The following is a 22,965-nucleotide window of genomic DNA, read 5'->3' as shown; positions in this document are numbered from 1 at the left end:
CATATATGTCTACTTTCAATAATCAAACATTATATCTAAAAGATGCAATTATAAAAACGTGTGTGAAAATGGGACTTTGCATTTGGGAGTCCAAATGTTTGATACCATGTTACGCTGTAATAAATGTGAATTGAAACTTATGAATTGTATTTCTGTGGTAGCAGAGGTTTAATGTAATTTTAAAAAATAATTAGAAGTCACAATGTTATTTTTCACCCATAAAGTCCCTTATCTCTGGGTTGGTCACATGTTGTGAAATAATGGACGTGTCCAAAGTGGTAAGAGACCCACAAGGCTTGGTGCACCCATCGTGTAAGTCTTCCTAATACTGACGAAGCTTTTAGTGAGTTGATTTTAGCTTGATACACCCAGATAGCTTTCATCCCAATTTTGCCTTATACGCCCAGTGATTTCGCCTGATTAACGAGCTTGTAATATCTGGCGTTGACGTTAAACATGTACGCTAGTCAGCAATAATTCTGCTACAGTTAAGCAGTTTGTAATTAATCGGGTGTCGTCAGGTACATCTGTGCTTGAAAGTATAGTGTGATCAACGCTACTCGTCGCTGGGGTACGTTGCCACAGAATTAGCAAAGTCACCATTGTCATCCACATGATATTGTGGGACACGGGTGGCCCAGTCGCCCCAATTCGCTGTGCAGAGTTGCGTCCCTTGGACACGACAGAAACATATGACTTGGGGTCCCGGTTTGTCAGCACCATACCCGTGCTCGTGGGTTTCAACAACGGGGTAAACGTCTGAGACCTGCATCACTTCGGGCTTTCCTCCCACATTAAGCTGACACGCCGCGATTTAACTGGAAGGCTTCAGAAGAGGCGTTAAACAGCGTTAAACTGATATCAACTATAGATAATAACTCTATAAATGCGATGGATTGTGAACTTACCCTCTTCAGGTGGTAATTACTCCTGTATTCGGGTTGTGTTGTAAGAGCTAACTGCATGTCAAAACTGAGCTGAAAACAAAAGCGAAAATATATTGTTTACATACATGTCAAGGTTTTACCATGTTAATTGCTCTTCTACAAAAGAAGGGGACATTCGTCTATAGCGCCGCAATTCACTGTGTACAGTTGTCTCCCTTAGACGTGCAAGAATCCTAAGATTATGAGTGAGTTCGAATCCCAGTTTCACTTTGATTGTGTGCCTCATATCCGTGCTCGTCTTTTTCACCAAGGTAGACGCTCAAGGCCTTCGCCATTCCTTGGCTGTTTCAAGTTTAGCCACAATCAAACATGTGTGTGTAACTATCTTTTGCCCGGGAGTGTACTTATGAAAGTCATACCGCGTTCTGTGTATAATGTGATAAAGCACATATGACTATGGTACCGTCGAAATGCCAGACTGTCATGTACCGTGGACCCTGGTTCACAAAGCGATCGTAGCTCTACGACTGTTACGACTTAAGTCAGTACTAGTCCTAATTTTGTTTGTTTAACGCCAAACTCAGCAATAGTCCAGCTATATGTTTGTTTGTTCAATAACGCCGCACTTAACAATATTCCATCTACGGGAAGTCGGTCTGTAAATAATCGATCCTGGACCAGGCAATCCAATGATTGACATCATGAGTATCGGTCCACGTACTAGTTAGGATACGATGACATGCATCAACCATGTCAGCGAGCCTGACCACCCGATCCCGTTAGTCACCTCTTACGACAAGCATGGTCGCCTTTCACGGCAAGCATGGGTTGCTGAAGACCTATTCTACTCCGGATCTTTACGGGTCACTAGATCTAGTACTAGGATTGATTCGTGGAACCTGGGGAACGGGGGGCCCAGTCGTCTACAGAAACCTATGATTGTGGGTTCGAATCCCGGCTCGTCCCGATTATGTTTCTAGGTTTGTCAGCACCATACCCATGCTCGTGGGTTTCACCGAAGTGGTAAACGTCTGAGACCTGCATCACTTCGGGCTTTCCTCACAAATTAAGCTGACACGCCGTGATATAACTGGAATACTGTTAAAAGCGGCGTTAAACCCAACTCACTCACTCACTCGTGGAACATGGGACTGTTACTTACACTAGACTTGAACGCTGTTTTCGGTTGGCCATTAGTGCCCTGTTTCCGTCGCATTCGTCTGAGAACTGAAGTGGACACTTCCGGATCCTTGTCGTTAAAATGTCTGCAAATGAAACGGCGAAGAATGTCAGAGTCTATTCGGAACAGATGACCGGGCATTATTGCTGTGTGTCTTCAGGCAAAACCATGCGAAAACAACAACATCACAACACGTATAAATACAATCACAACAGGTAACATCACCTTATTGAATAAAAGCGTATTTTGAATATGTGAATGCGCCTTATCTCCATGCGTATAGGGGGCACGGGTGGCCCAGTCGTCTAAGGCGCCGCAATTCGCTGTACAGAGTGGCGTCCCTTGGGCACGCCAGAAACCTATGATTGTGGGTTCGAATCTAGGTTCACCCCGATTATGTTTCTAGGTTTGTCAGCACCATACCCGTGCTCGTGGGTTTCACCGAAGTGGTAAACGTCTGAGACCTGCATCACTTCAGGCTTTCCTCCTTCACATTAAGCTGACACGCCACGACATAACTGGAATACTGTTAAAAGCGGCGTTAAACCCAACTCACTCACTCACTCACTCCATACGTTTATTGCTCTTTCATCCACTCTATATATAACCAGACCGCCTCCGTGGTCTTGTGGTAGAGCGTCCGCCAGGAGATCGGAAGGTCCGGGGTTCGATCCCGGGCCGCGTCATACAAAAAGACGTTAAAAGATTGTACTTGTTGTTACCCTGTCTGGCGCTCGGCATTAAGGTGCTAAAACAAGGACTTGTCGGCTCGGAGTCAGTATACTGTGTCTGAGTGGGGTATTCGTGTTAAACTGCGGCATGGTATCTCAGTGAGCTAGCACTATAAATCGGCATCAGTCCGGACTAGTACAAGCAGCCACACACACACATACACGTGCATGCACGTCGCTATATAAGTGCAATAATCTTGGCCGCGACCATTATTTTTTTATACAAAACACTATACACCAGAGGTAAAGGAAAGGATAGTAAAATGAAGACATCCATCGATACCAAAAGGCCAGAAGACCTGAAGCAACACCTGTTCTAAATACGTCACAATGGAATCCCTTTCTGCACAATAGACGGTGTTATAACCACAACTACGCGCACCAAGAAAACCAAAAAATAACGAAAGGATCGTTTGTGGATTAAGCGCTTTATACACGAGCTCAATGGCTTCTTTTAACTAGACTACAACGCACACATAACAGTACATACGTACCTCCTCCTGGGGACGGCTGACCGCGCTATCAGTCCCACCATATTGACGGCATAGGCCAAGCGATCCACGGGCTGCAAACACATACACGTCTTCATTTGAATAGAATTCCAATTTTCATTTTCTTTTATTTCAAATTACAGTTTATACTAAAAACACCACACTATATATATACATTGAATATATTAATTTAGATGTAGTTAAAGAAAGGGTATCTATGAATTGACACATTCGATTCCTTTTGAGTTAAAGTTGTTTTTTTACGGTAATCATTTGAATTCTAGGTCTACGTTGTTTTTGGTGCCCGGCCGCCTCAGTGGGGTAGTGTAGATCATGTAAGGGGGGTGGGTTTGGTGGGTGGGTTTGGTGGGTGGGGGGAACCACACAATCCAGTGATTGAATTGACTACCTTTGTTATTAGTAAGTGTGTGAGTGAATATTTATAGTCACATCGGCAAAATTTCAGCCACATCATGACTAAATCAAGTTATACAGTAATAAAGCATACAGTTTGATCATAAAAAACAAGGGACAGTAAAACAACTAGATTATCACAGATCTATATCGTTTTGTTATTAGAACACGGGAAAAATGTAGGTAGTACGTCGCCTTCACATAACGTTATGTGAAACACGTTTCCACACTCACTCACCCGCCATCCTTTGCGTCTCTCCTCCCGTATCTTCTGCGCGTCTGTATTTGTCACCTTCTGAAACAGATATTTAGATCAGGTGTCAATGTATGTCTTCAAGCCTTTTGGTATCGATCGATAGCTTCCTTTAATTCCCTAAATCACAATGGGGCACGTGTGGCCTACTGGTCTAAGAGACGTCCCTTACACTTGCCAGAAGCCTATGATTGTGAGTTCGAATCCCAGGTTCTGAATGATAAGGTTTCTAGGTTTGTTAGCACAAAGTGGATTTCACCACAGTGGTAAACGTCTAAGACCTGTATCACTTTCCTCCAACGGCTGACAAGCTGCGATATAACTGAAATAATGTTCAGTGCGGCGAAAAACCAAAGTCAGTCACTCGAAATCTAAGACGCGCACCTGTACAGAGGGGATGATGCATGTCATCGATCCCAATTGTGTACATCGATGTTCATGATATTAATCACTGGATTGTCTGGTCCAGACCCGATTATTTACAGAACGCCTTCATATGGCTGGAATATTGCTGAGTGCGGCGATAAACAAAAAACCAACCAACCAACGATCAAGCACGCAAAATCACCAAGGTTTCATGAGTAGGTTCACATGACGTCAGTTTAACAAGGCTTAGATCGGACGGTAAAGTGCTGTTAAATAGCTGTGTACTTTGATGTGCGGCGCCTATCCAGCCAACAGGCTGAACCCATCTCCAGGTGATACATGTTCAATGTCTTGTGTACACGTCATAAATCATGACGAGATTACTTCCTGTCGTTGTCAACTGGAGACATGGCTAAATCAAACAGTATAATTGTAATGTCATCTTGAATGGAATGTGTACAATAAACACACATGCGTGCGTGCTTGAGAGTGTATTCTTCCTGTAATAGCGGGGGGCACGGGTGGCCCCGTCGTCTAAGGCGCCGCGATTCGCTGTACAGAGTGGCGTCCCTTGGGCACGCCAGAAACCTATGGTTGTGGATTCGAATCCCGGTTCGCCCCGATTATGTTTGTAGGTTTGTCAGCACCATACCCGTGCTCGTGGGTTTCATCGAAGTGGTAAACGTCTGAGACCTGCATCACTTCGGGCTTTTCTCCCACATTAAGCTGACACGCTGTGATATAACTGGAATATTGTTAAAAACGGCGTTAAACCCAACTCACGCACTGTAATAGTGTTTTTGATTCCATATCAACAGTTTTTTGTTTCCCGTCACCGACCGACCCGAAAGATTAAAAACATAATGCATTCTTAATCCGGTTTCGCATTCAATATGTTCGAAGTTGCACTTTTTGTCGTAACCCGTCATGGCAAAAAGTCATTGCATTCCTGATATATTTTCTAACAGAAGCCACATAGACCTATTTACTACTTAACTACATCTTTGTTTTCATTTAGCACGATTGTGAATACGTTCTGAGTCGTTCAGAAAATAATAAAAAATAAACCATAATTAGACCTACCAATCCCTATATTTTTTTAGCGACGAAAAACGAGAACCTCTTAGTGAGTGAGTATGATTTTACGCCGCTTTTAGCAATATTCCAGTAATATCACGGCGGGGGACACCAGAAATGGGCTTCACACATTGTTCCCATGTCGGGAATCGAACCCGGGTCTTGGGCGTGACGAGCGAACGCTTTAACCACTAGGCTACCCCACCGTCCCTCGAATCTCTTAGTAAGATCGCCGGAGTGGGTAACAGTAATCAAAGCAGCCATGCTGTCGTATAGTCAGGTTGTGAAGTTTACTGTCCATCACGCAATATTTACCCAGGCAGATCAGCCCAGGGACTGCTATTAATTGATTAATGAAGATAACAGCTAATAATAACTCACTGAGAATATTAAGATGAATCAGGCGTGAAGATAATACAATATGACCAGCAGAAGCAGCGAGGTAAAGACTATTGTGAATTGTAGTGTTAAACAAGATGGAGAGTAAGTAAATGTGTTGCTGATGAGGTGAACTCGGGTCAGCTAACAACAGCACGAAATGATCGTGTTGTTCTACACACACGTACCCGTATGTAGGACACCGATCACGTGCGGATTTCGAGGATGATGGTGAGGTGAGGTGAAATGGGGTTTAACGTCGCGTCCAAGATTATTGCACTTATATAGCGACGTGGATGCACGTGTTTGTGTGTGTGTGGCTGCTTGTACTAGTCCGGACTGATGCCGATGTATAGTGCTAGCTCACTGTGATACCACGCCGCAGTTTAACATGAATACCCTACTCAGACACAGTATACTGACTCCGAGCCGACCAGTTCTTGTTTTAGCCCTTAATGCCGAGCGCCAGTCAGGGTAACATCAAGTACCATCTTTTAACGACTTTTGGTATGACGCGGCTGGGGATTGAACCCCGGACCTTCCGCTCTCCGGGCAGACGCTCTACCATTAGACCACGGAGGCGGGCGAGGATGATGGGCTGAACACGTTGACCTTGACCTTGGCGCATCCTCGATAATGCAGTATATTTTTATGTATTTCTGTTATGATGAATGCCGTATTGCCCCTAAAAGACGCTCTCGTATTTTTCGGACGTAATAATAACTAAGCGTTGACTGACCGATGAATGGGCATTCACCAAATCATTCGCGTTGCATAATTGAATTTTGCCAGAACCAAAATAACGTGAGCTCCCGTTATGGCATGAGAACGAGAGGTGCTATATATGTCATCATGACATTTCATCATGTATCAAGTCAGTCACATACCCGTTACTACATTTGTTCAACCTGTATCTTTTTCTCAGCTTAGCGAGGGGGGGGGGGGGGGGGGGGGGGGGTGGGCATGGGTGGCCTAGTCTTCTAAGGCGCCGCGATTCGCTGTGCAGAGTTGCGTCCCTTTGGCACGCCAGAAACCTATGATTGTTGGTTCGAATCCCGGTTCGCCCCGATTATGTTACTTGGTTTGTCAGCACCATACCCGTGCTCGTGGGTTTCACCGAAGTGGTAAACGTATTTACAGACCACCGTCATACAGCTGGAATATTGCTGAGTGCGGCGTAAAACAACAACTCATGAGAAAATTGAGCATTTTCTGAGGAATTAACTGGGCATGATAAAGGTTTCATCCCCGTGGGTTTCAAGGTTTCAACAGGTTCCTCATCCCCCGTGAGAATTTGAGTCGTTTGACGCAGACCCAGCTGTTTTTTTGCAGAGCGCTTTGTAACCATGGGTAATTCTCAGGTACATCTCCTCCAGAGACCAAACAACAGTCAAAACAGTGGAAACATCTGGCGTTTCGAAGAAGGCAAATTCCTGTTCCATCAGCTGCGCAAGATGATAGATTCGGTTTTCTTGGAGATTCCAAAGGAATCCCACTGGTGGACTGACGCCGATAGGTCAGGCTATTAATGGTCATTATTATGCTTAGGCAACTGCGTGAGATATATCAATGTTATTATATATACTGAAGGTGTGTTGTTCCATTAGGACAATGCACCTGTGCATGAGGCTGTTGTCGCCATGGCTGCAATGGATGACTTAGCCTTGAACTAATTGAATTCCTCCCTATTCACCAAATAACAAAACAAATATCAGGATATGTATTGAACCACAAAACCGTTGTCGGGATATCTATCGACTGACAACGTCGTTATCGGGGTATTTATCGAAACCACAAAACATTTATCGGGACATTTACCGAATGTCAAAACCGTTATCGAGATATTTATCGATTTACAAGACCGTTATCGGAATATTTATCGAATTACAACATCGTTTTCGGGGTATTTATCGAATTACAACGTCGTTATCGGGATATTTATCGAATTACAACATCGTTATCGAGGTAATTATCGAATAACATCGTTATTGGGATATTTTATGGAACCGAAACACCGTTTTCAAACTATGCATTTGATCAGGATATTTATTGAACCACAAAACCGTTATCGGGATATTTACCGAATGTCAAAACCATTATCGGGTATTTTTCGAATTACAACATCGTTATCGGGGTATGTATCGAATTACAACATCGTTATCGGGATATTTAATGAACCACAAAACCGTTATCGGGATATCTATCGAATAACAGAACCATTATCGGGATAGCTATCGAAAAAACAAAACCGTTATCGGAATATTTATCGAATGTCAAAACCGTTATCGGGGTATGTATCGAATCAGAACATCTTTATCGGGATAATTATCGAATTACAACATCATTATCGGAATATTTATGAAACCGTCACATCGTTTTCAAAATATTTGATCAGGATAATTATCGAAAAGCTTCAATAGCATCGGGATATCTAACTTGGACATTGGTACCTTTTTATACAGGCATATGCACAGAACAGTTGCAATGTCATCGGGGGGCGGTCGGGTAGCTTAGTGGTTAAAGCGTTCGCTCGTCACGCCGAAGACCCGGGTTCGATTCCTGACATGGGTACAAGCCCATTTCTGGTGCTCCCCGCCGTGATATTGCTGGAATATTGCTAAAAGCGGCGTAAAACCATACTCACTCACTCACTCACTCAATGTCATCGGTATATGCAGCGAATCACAGACTTGGTAAGCATTTCTGGACTTATAGTTCCTAAATCATGTTTTCGAATTTACCCAAAAAACATTCACATTCAAAGACGGTGTGTTAAAGTGCAGGTATTTAGTTGTCATGACGTCACAACTCACCAGGTTGTGTACAGTGTCAGGTGTCTTCCTCTATACGACGCGGACGGTATTCCCCCGTTATATCGCGGTATCGGAAACTATCAGCATAACAACAACTTAAGGTTTTTGTCTCCATTGATCTCCCAGGGTTTGTCTTGCATTCAACGTGATAAATGAATCGGGAATAAGCTCATTAATGTAAGCCGACGCTAGTCCTTGATAATGCCTTGCGGACCCAATAGCTCGTTTTTTCATGCCTGCTTGTTGTCGGGGAATGTTGACGACTTAACCTTTTCATGGGTTCTCGCTTGATTGAGGGACGCTAGTGAGACTGGAGAAGGGTGTTGGGGGGTGTTTAGTAAGTGAGTACGGTTTTACGCCACTTTTAGCAATATTCCAGCAATATTCCAGCAATATCACGACGGGGCTTCACACATTGTACCCATGTCGAGAATCGAACCCCGGTCTTCGGCGTGACGAGCGAACGCTTTAACCACTAGGCTACCCGACCACCCCATTTAGTGAGTGAGTTAGGTTTAACGCCGCTTTTAACAGTATTCCAGTTATATCGCGGCGTGTCAGCTTAATGTGGGAGGAAAGCCCGAAGTGATGCAGATATCAGACGTTTACCACTTCGGTGAAACCCACGAGCACGGGTATGGTGCTGACAAACCTAGAAACATAATCGGGGCGAACCGGGTTTCGAACCCACAATCATAGGTTTCTGGCGTGCCCAAGGGACGCAACTCTGCACAGCGAATCGCGGCGCTTTAGACGACTGGGCCACACGTGCCCCCTCCAGCTTTAGTAATACTATACACGTGATATTGTACGTTCATATTATTTCGTCACTACATTTTAACTTGTGCAAGTATGTGCTTATTAAAGTGAAAAAAGCACTAATATTTAAGGAATATTCTTCTAAATTTACCAACATATTGATGATAACCTTCAAATATATGCCAAATTGTATACCATTTAAAGGTATGTATAATTTGAAAACTGTCACAAAATGTATGTTTAAAATGACCGATTACATGGACAAAAATGGGAAATAAAGTTCACTTAATTAAAGATTAAAGTTCACTAATATTTGAGGATTACTCATTAATTCTAGAAATATGAGGTTGATGGGAATTCTAAACTTGTTTTGCAAGCTTTGAAGTGTTATGTTAAATTTAAGAAAATTAGAACCTATAACCATGACACTAATGATTTAAATGGTACATTTTATAAAAAAAAAAAACCGCATGTGGAGAAGAGAACGTTTATCAAAATATGACAAAATTCACCAATATCCGATGACGTATGAAACAATAAAACCGGTGATTTATATCTTTCGTAAATGCTGTATTGTTTTCGTAAAAATACAATAATATAATTCTTGTTACATAATATATTTTTGAAGTTGCTTTCGTTGGATAACTTCAATAACAACACTGTTCATCAGCATAGATTTATTCTTTCTGAATATAATTTTTTTTACCAAAACGCACCCTTTAATTGTCTAAAGGAACCATCCAAATTCTGGAGAAACACATTATCCCTTCTCACCCAACCAGCCGTTTCGCAAAGGTCGAATTCTGACCGCACGTTGTGTACACAAATACCACATACCCCAGGACCTTCATTGTACCATGGTGTTATACCTCAGACGACCAGCTGATTGGCAGGGCCAATCACTAATCAATCAGATATTGATTATACGTTTTCCGAACCATTCATTTCCTAAAGGTTGGACAGGGCAGTGGTAGATAGCACCGAGCCATATAATCTGACAGTCACCCCAGACAGAGTTGATCTGATTTGTATTAAGCGCTTATCGTTAGCAGATTAAAGGATTAGTAATATCCACAACCTGGAACCTTGTATTTACACTTACATATTTGGTAATATTACAATAATAATTCAGGTTTTCGTCATATGCATCAGTTCAAAGAAGTGTTGGAGTGTCTTCGAAAATGAAACATTTAAAATCGGTAACACAGTGTACAGGCGTGTACACTTTGTCTTATAATTGATATAATTGTTAAAAAATATGATGTCGGATTTTTTTTATTGACATCATCATGCAAATGATACACGTAGTGATAACATATATTAATAATCGGGTCAGTTATTAATTCAGTGTATTTTTGTGTATCATGTCAATAGTGTTTACTTTTTTTTTCAAAACTAAATTTATTAACTTCAAAAATAGAAGAAAACACGACTATCAGTCTACTAATAACAGGTGTTTCCCTTAAATGTTTCAGGGGCGATAAAAGTGGGCCATGGGTGAAGTGTTTGCTCATCACGTCGAAAATCTGGGTTCGAATCCCTACATGGAATATTGCCAAATCGGCGTAAACCTTAATCACTAACCCGTTTGCAGATAGAACATGTCCCCTTGCGTAGGCTGGGATACATACAGCGCTTTTATAAATATCCCAATACAATGACCTTAACACACTGTACCAATAAAGATTCAACCTAGTTCTTTGGCGTGACGTGCGAACGCTTTCCCCACAAGGCTACCCTACAGCCTTCAACAAGGCTGAGGGGTAGTCGGGTGGCCTAGTGGTTAAAGCGTTCGCTCGTCACGCCGAAGATCCGGGTTCGATTCCCGACATGGGTACAATGTGTGAAGCCCATTTCTTGTGACCCCCGCCGTGATATTGCTGGAATATTGCTAAAAGTGGCCTAAAACCATATTCACTCACTCAACCAGGCTGCATCTTGCAGACGTTAAAAGAAAATCGTACTCACCAGTATTCTTTCCATCTGTTGAGGATCCAAGTCCTTGATGAAGCTGGACATCTCAGCCCGTGGCTTGACCATCGCTTGGATCTCCGCCAGACGGTGGTTGATGTTCTCGATAGGATCCTCATCTGGAAGATAGATAGCCACTCTCCGTTTCAAAGAGTCAAACTTCTTATACTGCCTTTCCTCAGCTTCTTTCAGCATCCAGTTGTGCTCCACCTCAAACTCAGCAGCCCTCTCGGCTCGTCGTCGGCCACCCTCCGCGGTGTCGTCTTCGTAAGACGCTGTTGACTCCGTCGCCCCAAACTCACTGAACCTCTCTTCCATCTCCCCAGCTCCAGCATACAACGCGTGGCCATAGCTTCCTTTCTCACCTCCACCCTCAAAAGATATACCTCCAAGATCCAAGGATTTTAAATTGGAACTGCTTAAAGAAACTCGATTGACCGATCCCTGTCTTTTAATCAAAGGTAACGTGAACTCGCGGTCTTGTAGAGTCGCCATGGCTTGGTGTCTGTTCTCCCTGAAGGGTTCGGTATCCAATGACGAACCGTTTGACTGGGTCAGCTCGCTGTTGTATTACGTATATCTAATCTACACAACAACGGCGTTTCACGGACAAATCGGGCGTAATAACACATAGGATTAATCAAGTCCGGGTATTATTAATCAGGGCTCGATTTCTCTGCACCGTTCGTCCACGTGCTGTGATTGTTACCCTGAGATATGTAACGTGATTTGTACCTGGTCCAACACGAGGGAAGCGACACGGGATCCAAGTAACTGTTATTGTTTCGCGCCGCCGGTTCAGCGCATATTGATCTTAATCAGTCACACGTAACGCTCAGGATTGTCTTTGAAAACGGGTCCCAGTATTTCGTGCCGTCAGGCAAGGGATTGTCACACGCAGGTGAAGTTTGTATGTCCATCACATCCAGATGACCAGACAGTGGACACACCCTTACCGGTCACAGGTGTGCCCAAGTTCATTAACGCTCTGTACAACACGCCTCTCACCTGTGCAACAGGTATCTACAGGTAAAAACAGGTAACTTCAGACAACCCTTTTTTACAATGTCTAACGTAATAAATCGTAAAGAATATAAACCCACAACTGAATGTTTTCGTCCAAGGTGTGACCTGGTTCATTAACACTTTGTACAACACGCAACTCACCTGTGCAACAGGTATCTACAGGTAACAACAGGTAACTTCAGACAACCGATGTATTATCCCAACGAATATCGTAAATTATAAAAATCCATTTCTGAATGTTTTCCTCATCGGTTTGACCCGGTTCCTTAACGCTCTGTTCAACACGCCTCTCACCTGTTGATTACAGGTAACAATGGGCTGATTGACATAGCGCTTTTAAATCCTCTCACACGTAATATATCGTATAGAATAATAAACTACTTATGGTGTTTTTTGTTCTAGGTGTGACCAAGTTCATTGGCAATCTGCACAATCCGCCTCTCATGTGCACATCACAGGAAACAACCGGTAACTTGAGATGACGCTTGCATATTCTCTCTCATGTTTTATATCGTATTGAATAATAATCCACTGGTGAATGTTTTATGAGATCTATGATTGACTTGCGTGTTCCTCCAGTGTCGTGATTGAGAAACCCGCTGGAAACCTGCTGTAAGGAATTGGGACAAAGTTTTACGACAACATAAAAACACGTTTGATCAAATTGCAAGCGACGCCAGTAAGATTACATCGGGCATATTTATCTAGGACAATTTTGAATGCATTGTAAAACAATATTATATGAAAGAATTTCCACATGTCAACAATGAGCAGGAAAGCAAACAAAAGACTGTCATAAAGATTGAACTGGCCCTGGCAAGGAGAATATTGTGTTTTTGTATGCCTTACAGAGAGGGCAAGAAAAACTAAAGATGAGTAAGTAGCATGGCAGCAGATAACATGAAAACTAGGACATCGAAGAGGCAGGAACTTAACGCTGTGGGTTTAAATGGGGAGTCAAACAGAGTAGAAAGGGTCTGATCCTTCTAAACCGAGGAAGGAGAGAATGTGATGTCCCAGGTAGCTTTGGTATGCGAGGTTCTCGTTTAATTCTGGGAGTGTTGAATGTGTCTTTGAGAACCCCCGAAGTAGGAGAATAGACTATCTGTGGGCTCCGGTACCGTGAACAGGAATGGAGGATATCTTGGTTAGGGATGTGGGCGTGTTGAGTGAGTGAGTGAGTGAGTATGGTTTTTACGCCGCTTTTAGCAATATTCCAGCAATATCACGGCGGGGGACACCAATAATGGGCTTCACACAATGTAGCCAGGTCGGGAATCGAACCTGGATCTTCGCCATGATGAGCGAACGCTTTAAGCATTAGGCTACCTCACCGTCCCTCGTGTTGAGGGTCCGGGTAATGAGATGGTAAAATCATCTCCACAGTTCGGTATCCTGAATTATCGAAAGTGGAGCCTGTCTTAGAGAGATCAGATCTTGGATATTACAAGGGTTGAGGTCCTAATTAAAAAGTAAGGGACCGGTTGATATGCTGGACAGGGAGATCTGATCATGGGGATACTTAGTCCGAGTTCCTGGATTTAGGGAGAAAACAATGTCCAGGGTTTGGTCTTTGAATTAATGGTAGTAGAGGTAGTTGTAGACAAGCAGACCTATTCTCCCTGAGGGAGAAGATATCTATGGTCCGGAATCCTGACCTGAGGGAGAAGATATCTATGGTCCGGAATCCTGACCGGAGGGAGAAGATATCTATGGTCCGGAATCCTGACCGGAGGGAGAAGATATCTATGGTCCGGAATCCTGACCTGACGGAGAAGATATCTATGGTCCGGAATCCTGACCTGAGGGAGGAGAAGATATCTATGGTCCGGAATCCTGACCTGAGGGAGAAGATATCTATGGTCCGGAATCCTGACCTGATGGAGAAGATATCTATGGTCCGGAATCCTGACCGGAGGGAGAAGATATCTATGGTCCGGAATCCTGACCTGAGGGAGAAGATATCTATGGTCCGGAATCCTGACCTGAGGGAGGAGAAGATATCTATGGTCCGGAATCCTGACCTGAGGGAGGAGAAGATATATATGGTCTGGAACCATGACCCGAGGGAGAAGATTTCTTTAGTCTGGAATCCTGACCGGAGGGAGAAGATTTCTATGGTCCGGAATCCTGACCGGAGGGAGAAGATATCTATGGTCCGGAATCCTGACCTGATGGAGAAGATATCTATGGTCCGGAGTCCTGACCTGAGGGAGAAGATATCTATGTTCCGGAATCCTGACCTGAGGGGGGAGATATCTATTGTATAGCATCCCGACCTGAGGGAGAAGATATCTATGGTCTAGCATCCTGACCTGAGGGGGGAGATATCTATGGTCTAGCATCCTGACCTGAGGGGGGAGATATCTATGGTCCGGAATCTTGACCTGAGGGAGAATATATCTATGGTCCGGAGTCCTAAACTGATTGATCAGAGGATATCTTGAACAGCGAGACCTGGGAGGTTTAGGAACTGGCTGCGAAATCCAGGCGTCGTGACTCCAGGACACTGATCAGGAGAACAGATCTTAACTTGCTGCCACATGGACACTTAGGACATGGGTGTTAACTGAATGGGTCAGACATTATTAAACACAATGGGGTCCATTTCATATGTTCAAGCCAATAGTCCCCCCACACTGACACAATACACCCATTACTGAACACAAAGCTGCGTAAATACGAGCACTCTGACACACCTCGGCACAGAGTAAATGGGAGCACTCTGACACACCTTGGCACAGAGTAAATGGGAGCACTCTGACACACCTCGGCACAGAGTAAATGGGAGCACTCTGACACACCTAGAGTAAATGGGAGCACTCTGACACACCTAGAGTAAATGGAAGCACTCTGACACACCTCGGCACAGAGTAAATGGGAGCACTCTGACACACCTCGGCACAGAGTAAATGCCAGCACTCTGACGCTCCTCGGCACAGAGTAAATGGGAGCACTCTGACACACCTCGGCACAGAGTAAATGGGAGCACTCTGACACACCTTGGCACAGAGTAAATGGGAGCACTCTGACACACCTCGGCACAGAGTAAATGGGAGCACTCTGACACACCTAGAGTAAATGGGAGCACTCTGACACACCTAGAGTAAATGGAAGCACTCTGACACACCTCGGCACAGAGTAAATGGGAGCACTCTGACACACCTCGGCACAGAGTAAATGGGAGCACTCTGACACACCTCGACACAGAGTAAATGCGAGCACTCTGACACACCTCGGCACAGAGTAAATGCGAGCACTCTAACACACCTCGGCACAGAGTAAATGGGAGCGCTCTGACACTCCTCGGCACAGAGTAAATGCGAGCACTCTGACACACCTCGGCACAGAGTAAATGCGAGCACTCTGACACACCTCGGCACAGAGTAAATGCGAGCACTCTGACACACCTCGGCACAGAGTAAATGCGAGCACTCTGATACACCTCGGCACAGAGTAAATGGGAGCACTTTGACACACCTCGGCACAGAGTAAATGCGAGCACTCTGACACACCTCGGCACAGAGTAAATGGGAGCACTCTGACACACCTCGGCACAGAGTAAATGCGAGCACTCTGACACACCTCGGCACAGAGTAAATGCGAGCACTCTGACACACCTCGGCACAGAGTAAATGCGAGCACTCTGACACTCCTCGGCACAGAGTAAATGGGAGCACTCTGACACACCTCGGCACAGAGTAAATGGGAGCACTCTGACACACCTCGTCACAGAGTAAATGGGAGCACTCTGACACACCTCGGCACAGAGTAAATGGGAGCACTCTGACACACCTAGAGTAAATGGGAGCACTCTGACACACCTAGAGTAAATGGAAGCACTCTGACACACCTCGGCACAGAGTAAATGGGAGCACTCTGACACACCTCGGCACAGAGTAAATGGGAGCACTCTGACACACCTCGGCACAGAGTAAATGCGAGCACTCTGACACACCTCGGCACAGAGTAAATGCGAGCACTCTAACACACCTCGGCACAGAGTAAATGGGAGCGCTCTGACACTCCTCGGCACAGAGGAGGTCTGTTACTGGAGGTTGCGTGGGGCATGACCTTGTCTTAGCAACTTTTGGAATAAACACAACAATGATGCAAAACAATTACTTCATACGACAATCTAGTATGTTGTAGATGTCCATAGCAACCAGTACGTCAACAGACTTTCACAATGATTTGACACTGGTGATGACAAAAATAAACCTCGCCCTGAGATCATTAGTGGCAAGTGGTAATGTTTTTTTGACACAGTTATGTAGTTTTAGTCATTACATTGAGACTAAGTGCAATCAGCGTGACAGGGGTGGGTAATTGACATACAAGCGCGTAGGTGGCACTCCAGGAGACCAACAGCTTGACTGGCTCTGCCTAATACACTTGTCGTAAATCTGAAAGAGTGACTGTAATTTATGTTCTGAGATGGGATTTGGTCTGATGGTTCCGCGAACGACCCTCAACACACGACGTTCTTATTTTGAAGCCAGTGATTACTTAATGTAGGTGTATTGTAGACTTGAGATCCAGTTTCCTTCACTGCAATGGGGCACTGTTCCTTATACTCGGCGGGAGTGCGATTAATGAACAATTTAACATGAGTCTATTTAAGGACTTAAAAACCAGTCTATAGCCAGTGGGCCGTTTGAAATTGATTTTGCACGTTGATAAGACGACAGCAACAAAAAATCTCACTTTTGATGAATAGTTTCAACATGACCATAAAATCTATAGTTTTTGTTAGACGATGAGACATAAAAAATGTACTCTGGCGAATGTTTTCATTACCTGAGTAAATTACACTACACTTGATGCAGGCAGTGACGTCAGGGACGTTGTCCCGTTAGCACGGCTCTGCGCTATTGGGTTGATTCTGTTGTGGTTTGTGGGCAAAACGATCGTAAATAACGTTTTACGGCTCCATGACTGATAGAAACATTTGAAACGTCTCAGATGAAACCAATATCGATAACTTGGTAATGAAATAATCAATTATGTACTGTCCTTATAAAAATTCATGATATGGACTGCTGTGTGTGCGTGTGCGTGTGCGTGTGCATGTGCGTGTGCGTGAGTGTATGTTTTTATGTGGGGCTATTACATAGACTAACACTTTAATATAACGGTACTGCGAGCGGTTACCACGCAACTGCAGCCCCGTCAACAAACTAAGAAATATTTTAACCCGAACAAATCATCAAATGAAGTAAGTAAACAAGTACACATGAATAATTAAACAAAACCCACTCAACAAATAATCCAAAGAATGGACAGACAGATAGACAGACACACACACACATACAGACACACACACATATACAGACAGACATAAAGATAGCTAGATAGCTAGATAGCTAGATAGCTAGATATAGACAGGCAGACAGATACATCGAAAGATAGAAAGGTAGACAGCTAGGTAGATAGATAGACAGCTAGATAGATAGATAGGCGGTACCTAAAAGATAGACAGACAGACAGGATAGATATATATATAGATAGATAGATAGGTTGTACCTAAATGATAGACAGACAAACAGGATAGATAGATAGACAGGTAGATAGATAGATAGGCGGTACCTTAAAGATAGATAGACAGACAGACAGACAGACAGACAGGATAGATAGATAGATAGATAGATAGGCGGTACCTTAAAGATAGATAGACAGACAGACAGACAGACAGGATAGATAGATACATAGATAGATAGATAGGCGGTACCTTAAAGATAGATAGACAGACAGACAGACAGACAGACAGGATAGATAGATACATAGATAGATAGATAGGCGGTACCTTAAAGATAGACAGACAGGATAGATAGATAGATAGATAGGTGTACCTAAATGATAGACAGACAGACAGGATAGATATATACAAAGGTAGACAGCTAGGTAGATAGATAGACATTTAGGTAGATAGATAGATAGGCGGTACCTAAAAGATAGACAGACAGACAGACAGACAGGACAGATAGATAGATAGATAGATAGATATAGATAGATAGATATATAGATAGATAGATATATAGATAGATAGATAGGTGTACCTAAATGATAGACAGACAGACAGGATAGATAGATAGATAGATAGATAGGTGTACCTAAATGATAGACAGACAGACAGGATAGATAGATAGATACAAAGGTAGAAAGCTAGGTAGATAGATAGACAGGTAGATAGATAGATATATAGACAGGCGTTACCTTAAAGATAGACAGACAGAAAGACAGGATAGATAGATAGATAGATAGATAGATAGATAGATAGATAGATGGTACCTAACCAGCAGGAGATCCTCCCTCACGATAAGTATCCTCCTCAGTTTCTTGTTCCCAGGAATGAAAACCACACACACCATTGACAGTTTACCCTACCTCTTCCCTCATCATCCAGAGGACCTAACTAAACTAGAATTAGTAAAACATGACACTGCCCTGCGATGATCGAAGTGACTGGCTCGGCTGATTGCCCGGCAACATGGCCACCAGGTGAGACATGCGACGTCTGCTGCCTCTCACAGCAGACGACAGGCAACAGGATCACCCGCGTCTCCGTGTGGCCAATAATGACTCGGAACAGCACAACGCTGTCTCAGCTGGGACATTGACGGCTTCATGCCTGGGAAGCGTGGTCGTCGGCGTGACTACATTGACACGCACCTGCTAGTCTGAAGGATTATATGAAGTCGTGTGGTTTTCAATATTATTGACTTCCAGCAGTTGAACCAGAAACGATAGCTTCTAGATACGGTAGTGGTGGATGGCGTAGCGGTTAATGCGTTCGATCGTATCTCATGAGACTACGTTCGACTTTCTCAGTATAATAACATATGAAGACTATTGTTAGTGTCACCTTAATATTCCTGTACTGAACTATTCGCGCTACTGAGTTACGTCCCTTAGACGAACCAGGAACCTCAGATTGTGGGTATTGATGATGAGGATGATCCTTAGTATGGCTTCCCCAAAGCGGTATTCCCCTAGTGCCAATATCATTTTGGCATTTCCTTCAACATGAAGCTGGCACGTCGTGATATAACTGAAATTTTGTTCAAAGTGGAGTTAAAATTTAACCACTCTCATTTTCCTATACTGGACATAGGGTAGCCTAGCGGTTAAAGCGTTCGCTTGTCACGCCGAAGACCCGGGTTCCATTCCCGACATGGGTACAATGTGTGAAGCCCATTTCTGGTGTCCCCCGTCGTGATATTGCTGGAATATTGCTAAAATTGGCGTAAAACCATACTCACTCACTATTCTGGACATAGAAACGTGCCCCATGCGCTTACACACTATTTATAGACTCCATGGCAGATGAGTGCGAGTCTGTCTACCCATCCCAACACGAGCAAAATCAGTTGTGTGCAAAAACACAATTACATGCTGGACTATCTGTCCAGTTAATCTATTGTCTGCGAGAGGTGGCCATCTTTACATTATCAACTCCACACGCGATGTCAGGAATTCCTCCAAACCTCTAAAATATTAATGGCAAGAAGACGAGTCTGCCTAATGGACCGTTTGTCATAGACTGTACACCCAGGATCTTCTCCAAGACGCAGTCAGTTGTGACCCGGGGACAATTGGTTTCAGAATGGAAGATGCACTCGGTCGTGGGATGGGGTACAGAAACAGGATATGAATCTGGGATGAGTTCTTCATTTCTATTGGAGGATGACTGGTCCTTCATCACACTACACCGCACAGAAAGCACCGTTAGTCCTGGAGGAACGTAATGTATTCAAGGCCAAGAAGTAGTGTTTTTTTGTTTAATGCCACACTCAGCAATAGTCCAGCTATATGACCGCGGTCTGTAAATAATCGAGTCTGGACCAGACAATCCAGTGATTGATATCATGAGCATCGATCCACGCAATTGGGATACGATGACATGCATCAACCAAGTCAGCGAGCCTGACCACCCGATCCTTAGTCGCCTCTTACGGCAAGCATGGATTGCTGAAGACCTATTCTATCCCCGATCTTCATGGGAAGTAGTGACGACGTACCGAAAGGGAATATGTCAGTTTAAAACAAAGGCTTATTTTGTTTTGTACGTGTGCCAATGTGATATTTAGAAATAATGGATAATGGAAAAATAAGTATGAAATTTCCATACGCAGTCAAGGGATCGGACCCCGAAACTTAACTGATTGCTTGTCATACTCCCCGACGTCGTGGATTGTTGCTCATAATATCAATCAATGGTTTGTCTGGTCCAGACTTATTTACAGGCCTCCGTCATATAACAGGAAATAACGCGGAACTTCGCGTCAAACAACGAGAAAACAAACAACAAACTGCATACGATTGTAAGGTTAAGTCACAACTATACCATCGAAGCTATGTTACAGCTATAAGAGGGTCATACATAAACGATATCTCAGCAGTAACCTGGCTATATCCAAGGTATATCTCAACGATAGCATAGCTAAATAAACGGCTAGTGGTCGATAATGTGAAGAGCAGTCTCCTCCCTGGTGGTGAAACAAACATCACTTACCTAAGAAGGCCTGTTGGTGCCACTTTGGTAGCAAATATATTGTTTTAAATCGAAATTAGTTTATTTTCTCGAGAAAATAACCGAAATAACGAGAAAAAAATCGAAGCAGCGAGAAAAATTCGAATTTATTTTTTTAGATATACTTGAAATAGCGTCAAATTATTCGAAGTAACGAGAAAAATATTCGAAGTACCGAGGAAAACCTCGTTATATCGAGAAATAATTGAAATAACGAGAAAATAACAGAATATCGAAAGAACGAAGTAACGAAAAAGAACTCGAAATTTCGATTAAAAACATATATTAATGCCACCATTAGGCTTTCGTACTTATCAGTTCTTCGCCAAATGAACAAGAAAATGTAGTTTCCTAAACCACACACTGAAAATCAATATATATGCATAAATCGATATATTCAATATTTAATACGCTTGGACAAATGCGGACAACACAAGCAGTAAGAGCGTCAGTAAAATCCCGACTGTGCCTGAAACCATATCTCATGCACGACAGACATCCAGTTCAACAATATGTTCCATTCAATGCGACGTGATATTCAGTACGATTAGTTCCTCCGCCTATATAAGTGCCATTACACGATTTCAAGTGTCCTTTGAACAGTTCGTATTGAGCAAACAAAACCAAATCAGGTGAACTGTTTATGACCCATTTAATGAGAGAGAGTGATTCGGGTAATTCGGCTAATATAATCCTCGAATCACAGGCACGAACAACAAAACACAATTGGTCATATACCTCCATGCCTACACCTCGTTCACTGGCGGAGTACTTCTTTACTAAATGCGAAATCGATAATCGATTTTCGATCAGCGATTCTTGACAAAAACAAGGGAGCAATGAGAACCACTCAAGCAGTCAACTAAACAGACAGACTTTCTATTATCGGCGTCTGATAGGGTATTAACACGAGGCGGTAACGCTAATGGTGGAGATGTTTGTTCACCTGGCGAGAAGTGACAGAACCGTGGACGTTTACTTGGAGATCCTCTGTTTCCTGTGTTGAAGCCCAATAAAAAAGGAAGTCCAAGGACAACATTGAAAAACAATCATATCAGATCACATAAGAATTTACAAACTAAATCATTTAAATTTATAAATATTCCTATGTAGGGAAGGAACCGCTATTCACAACATTGAATAAAACTAGCTCATGTAATGTCATGGCATTAAAAACCTAATAATAATAATTCTGAGTGTAAGAATTATTATAGTTTTGACGCCGCTTTTAGCAATAATAAGCTTACTACTACTGATGGTGGTGCTACTACTGCTGCTACTAATGATGATAACAACACCAACAACAATGAATGAGTAATTGAAGCAGTTTAACCCAATTAATAACACGACACAAACATGTATAGTGCAAGACACAACTGTTCACAGCACTAAACCAGTTTAACCCCACTTAATACCACGACACAAACATGTATAGTGCCAGACACAACTATTCACCATAGTAACGCAGTATAACCCCACTTAATACCACGACACAACATGTATAGTGCAAGACACATCTCTTCACAACACTGACGCAGTATAACCCCACTTAATACCACGACACAAACATGTATAGTGCCAGACACAATTATTCACAACACTAAACCAGTTTAACCCCACTTAATACCACGACACAACATGTATAGTGCCAGACACAACTATTCACAACACTAAAGCAGATTAACCCCACTTAATACCACGACACAAACATGTATAGTGCCAGACACAACTATTCACCATAGTAACGCAGTATAACCCCACTTAATACCGCGACACAACATGTATAGTGCCAGACACAACTGTTCACAACACTGAAGATGTATAATCCCACTTAATACCACGACACAACATGTATTGTGCCAGACACAACTGTTCACAACACTGAAGAAGTATAACCCCACTTAATACCACGGCACAACATGTATTGTGCCAGACACAACTGTTCCCAACACTGAAGATGTATAACCCCACTTAATACCACGACACAACATGTATTGTGCCAGACACAACTGTTCACAACACTGAAGAAGTATAACCCCACTTAATACCACGACACAACATGTATAGTGCCAGACACAACTGTTCA

General features: G+C 43.2%; 1 protein-coding gene across 2 annotated transcripts in view; it reads right to left on the bottom strand.

Annotated features, from left to right (window-relative positions):
* LOC139449806 (uncharacterized) overlaps positions 1–22,965 on the bottom strand; it is a 55,789-nt gene that overhangs the window by 20,027 nt on the left and 12,797 nt on the right. The window contains exons 3-7 of one of the 2 annotated variants that reach the window (XM_071231344.1): positions 11,318–11,439; positions 3,942–3,998; positions 3,293–3,363; positions 2,050–2,152; positions 909–977 (exon numbers count right to left, since the gene is read on the bottom strand). In XM_071231344.1, coding sequence (XP_071087445.1) covers positions 909–977; positions 2,050–2,152; positions 3,293–3,363; positions 3,942–3,998; positions 11,318–11,439 — 422 coding nt within the window. Of the gene's footprint in view, positions 1–908; positions 978–2,049; positions 2,153–3,292; positions 3,364–3,941; positions 3,999–11,317; positions 11,923–22,965 lie in introns of those variants that run through there. The other variant, XM_071231343.1, reaches the window with a different exon arrangement.

This window comes from Haliotis cracherodii, unplaced genomic scaffold (assembly GCF_022045235.1).
Source record: "Haliotis cracherodii isolate W230 unplaced genomic scaffold, xgHalCrac1.p SCAF_8, whole genome shotgun sequence".
Taxonomy (NCBI): domain Eukaryota; kingdom Metazoa; phylum Mollusca; class Gastropoda; order Lepetellida; family Haliotidae; genus Haliotis; species Haliotis cracherodii.
Note: the sequence above shows the minus strand (reverse complement) of the source record. Positions and strands in the feature narration are given on the sequence as shown.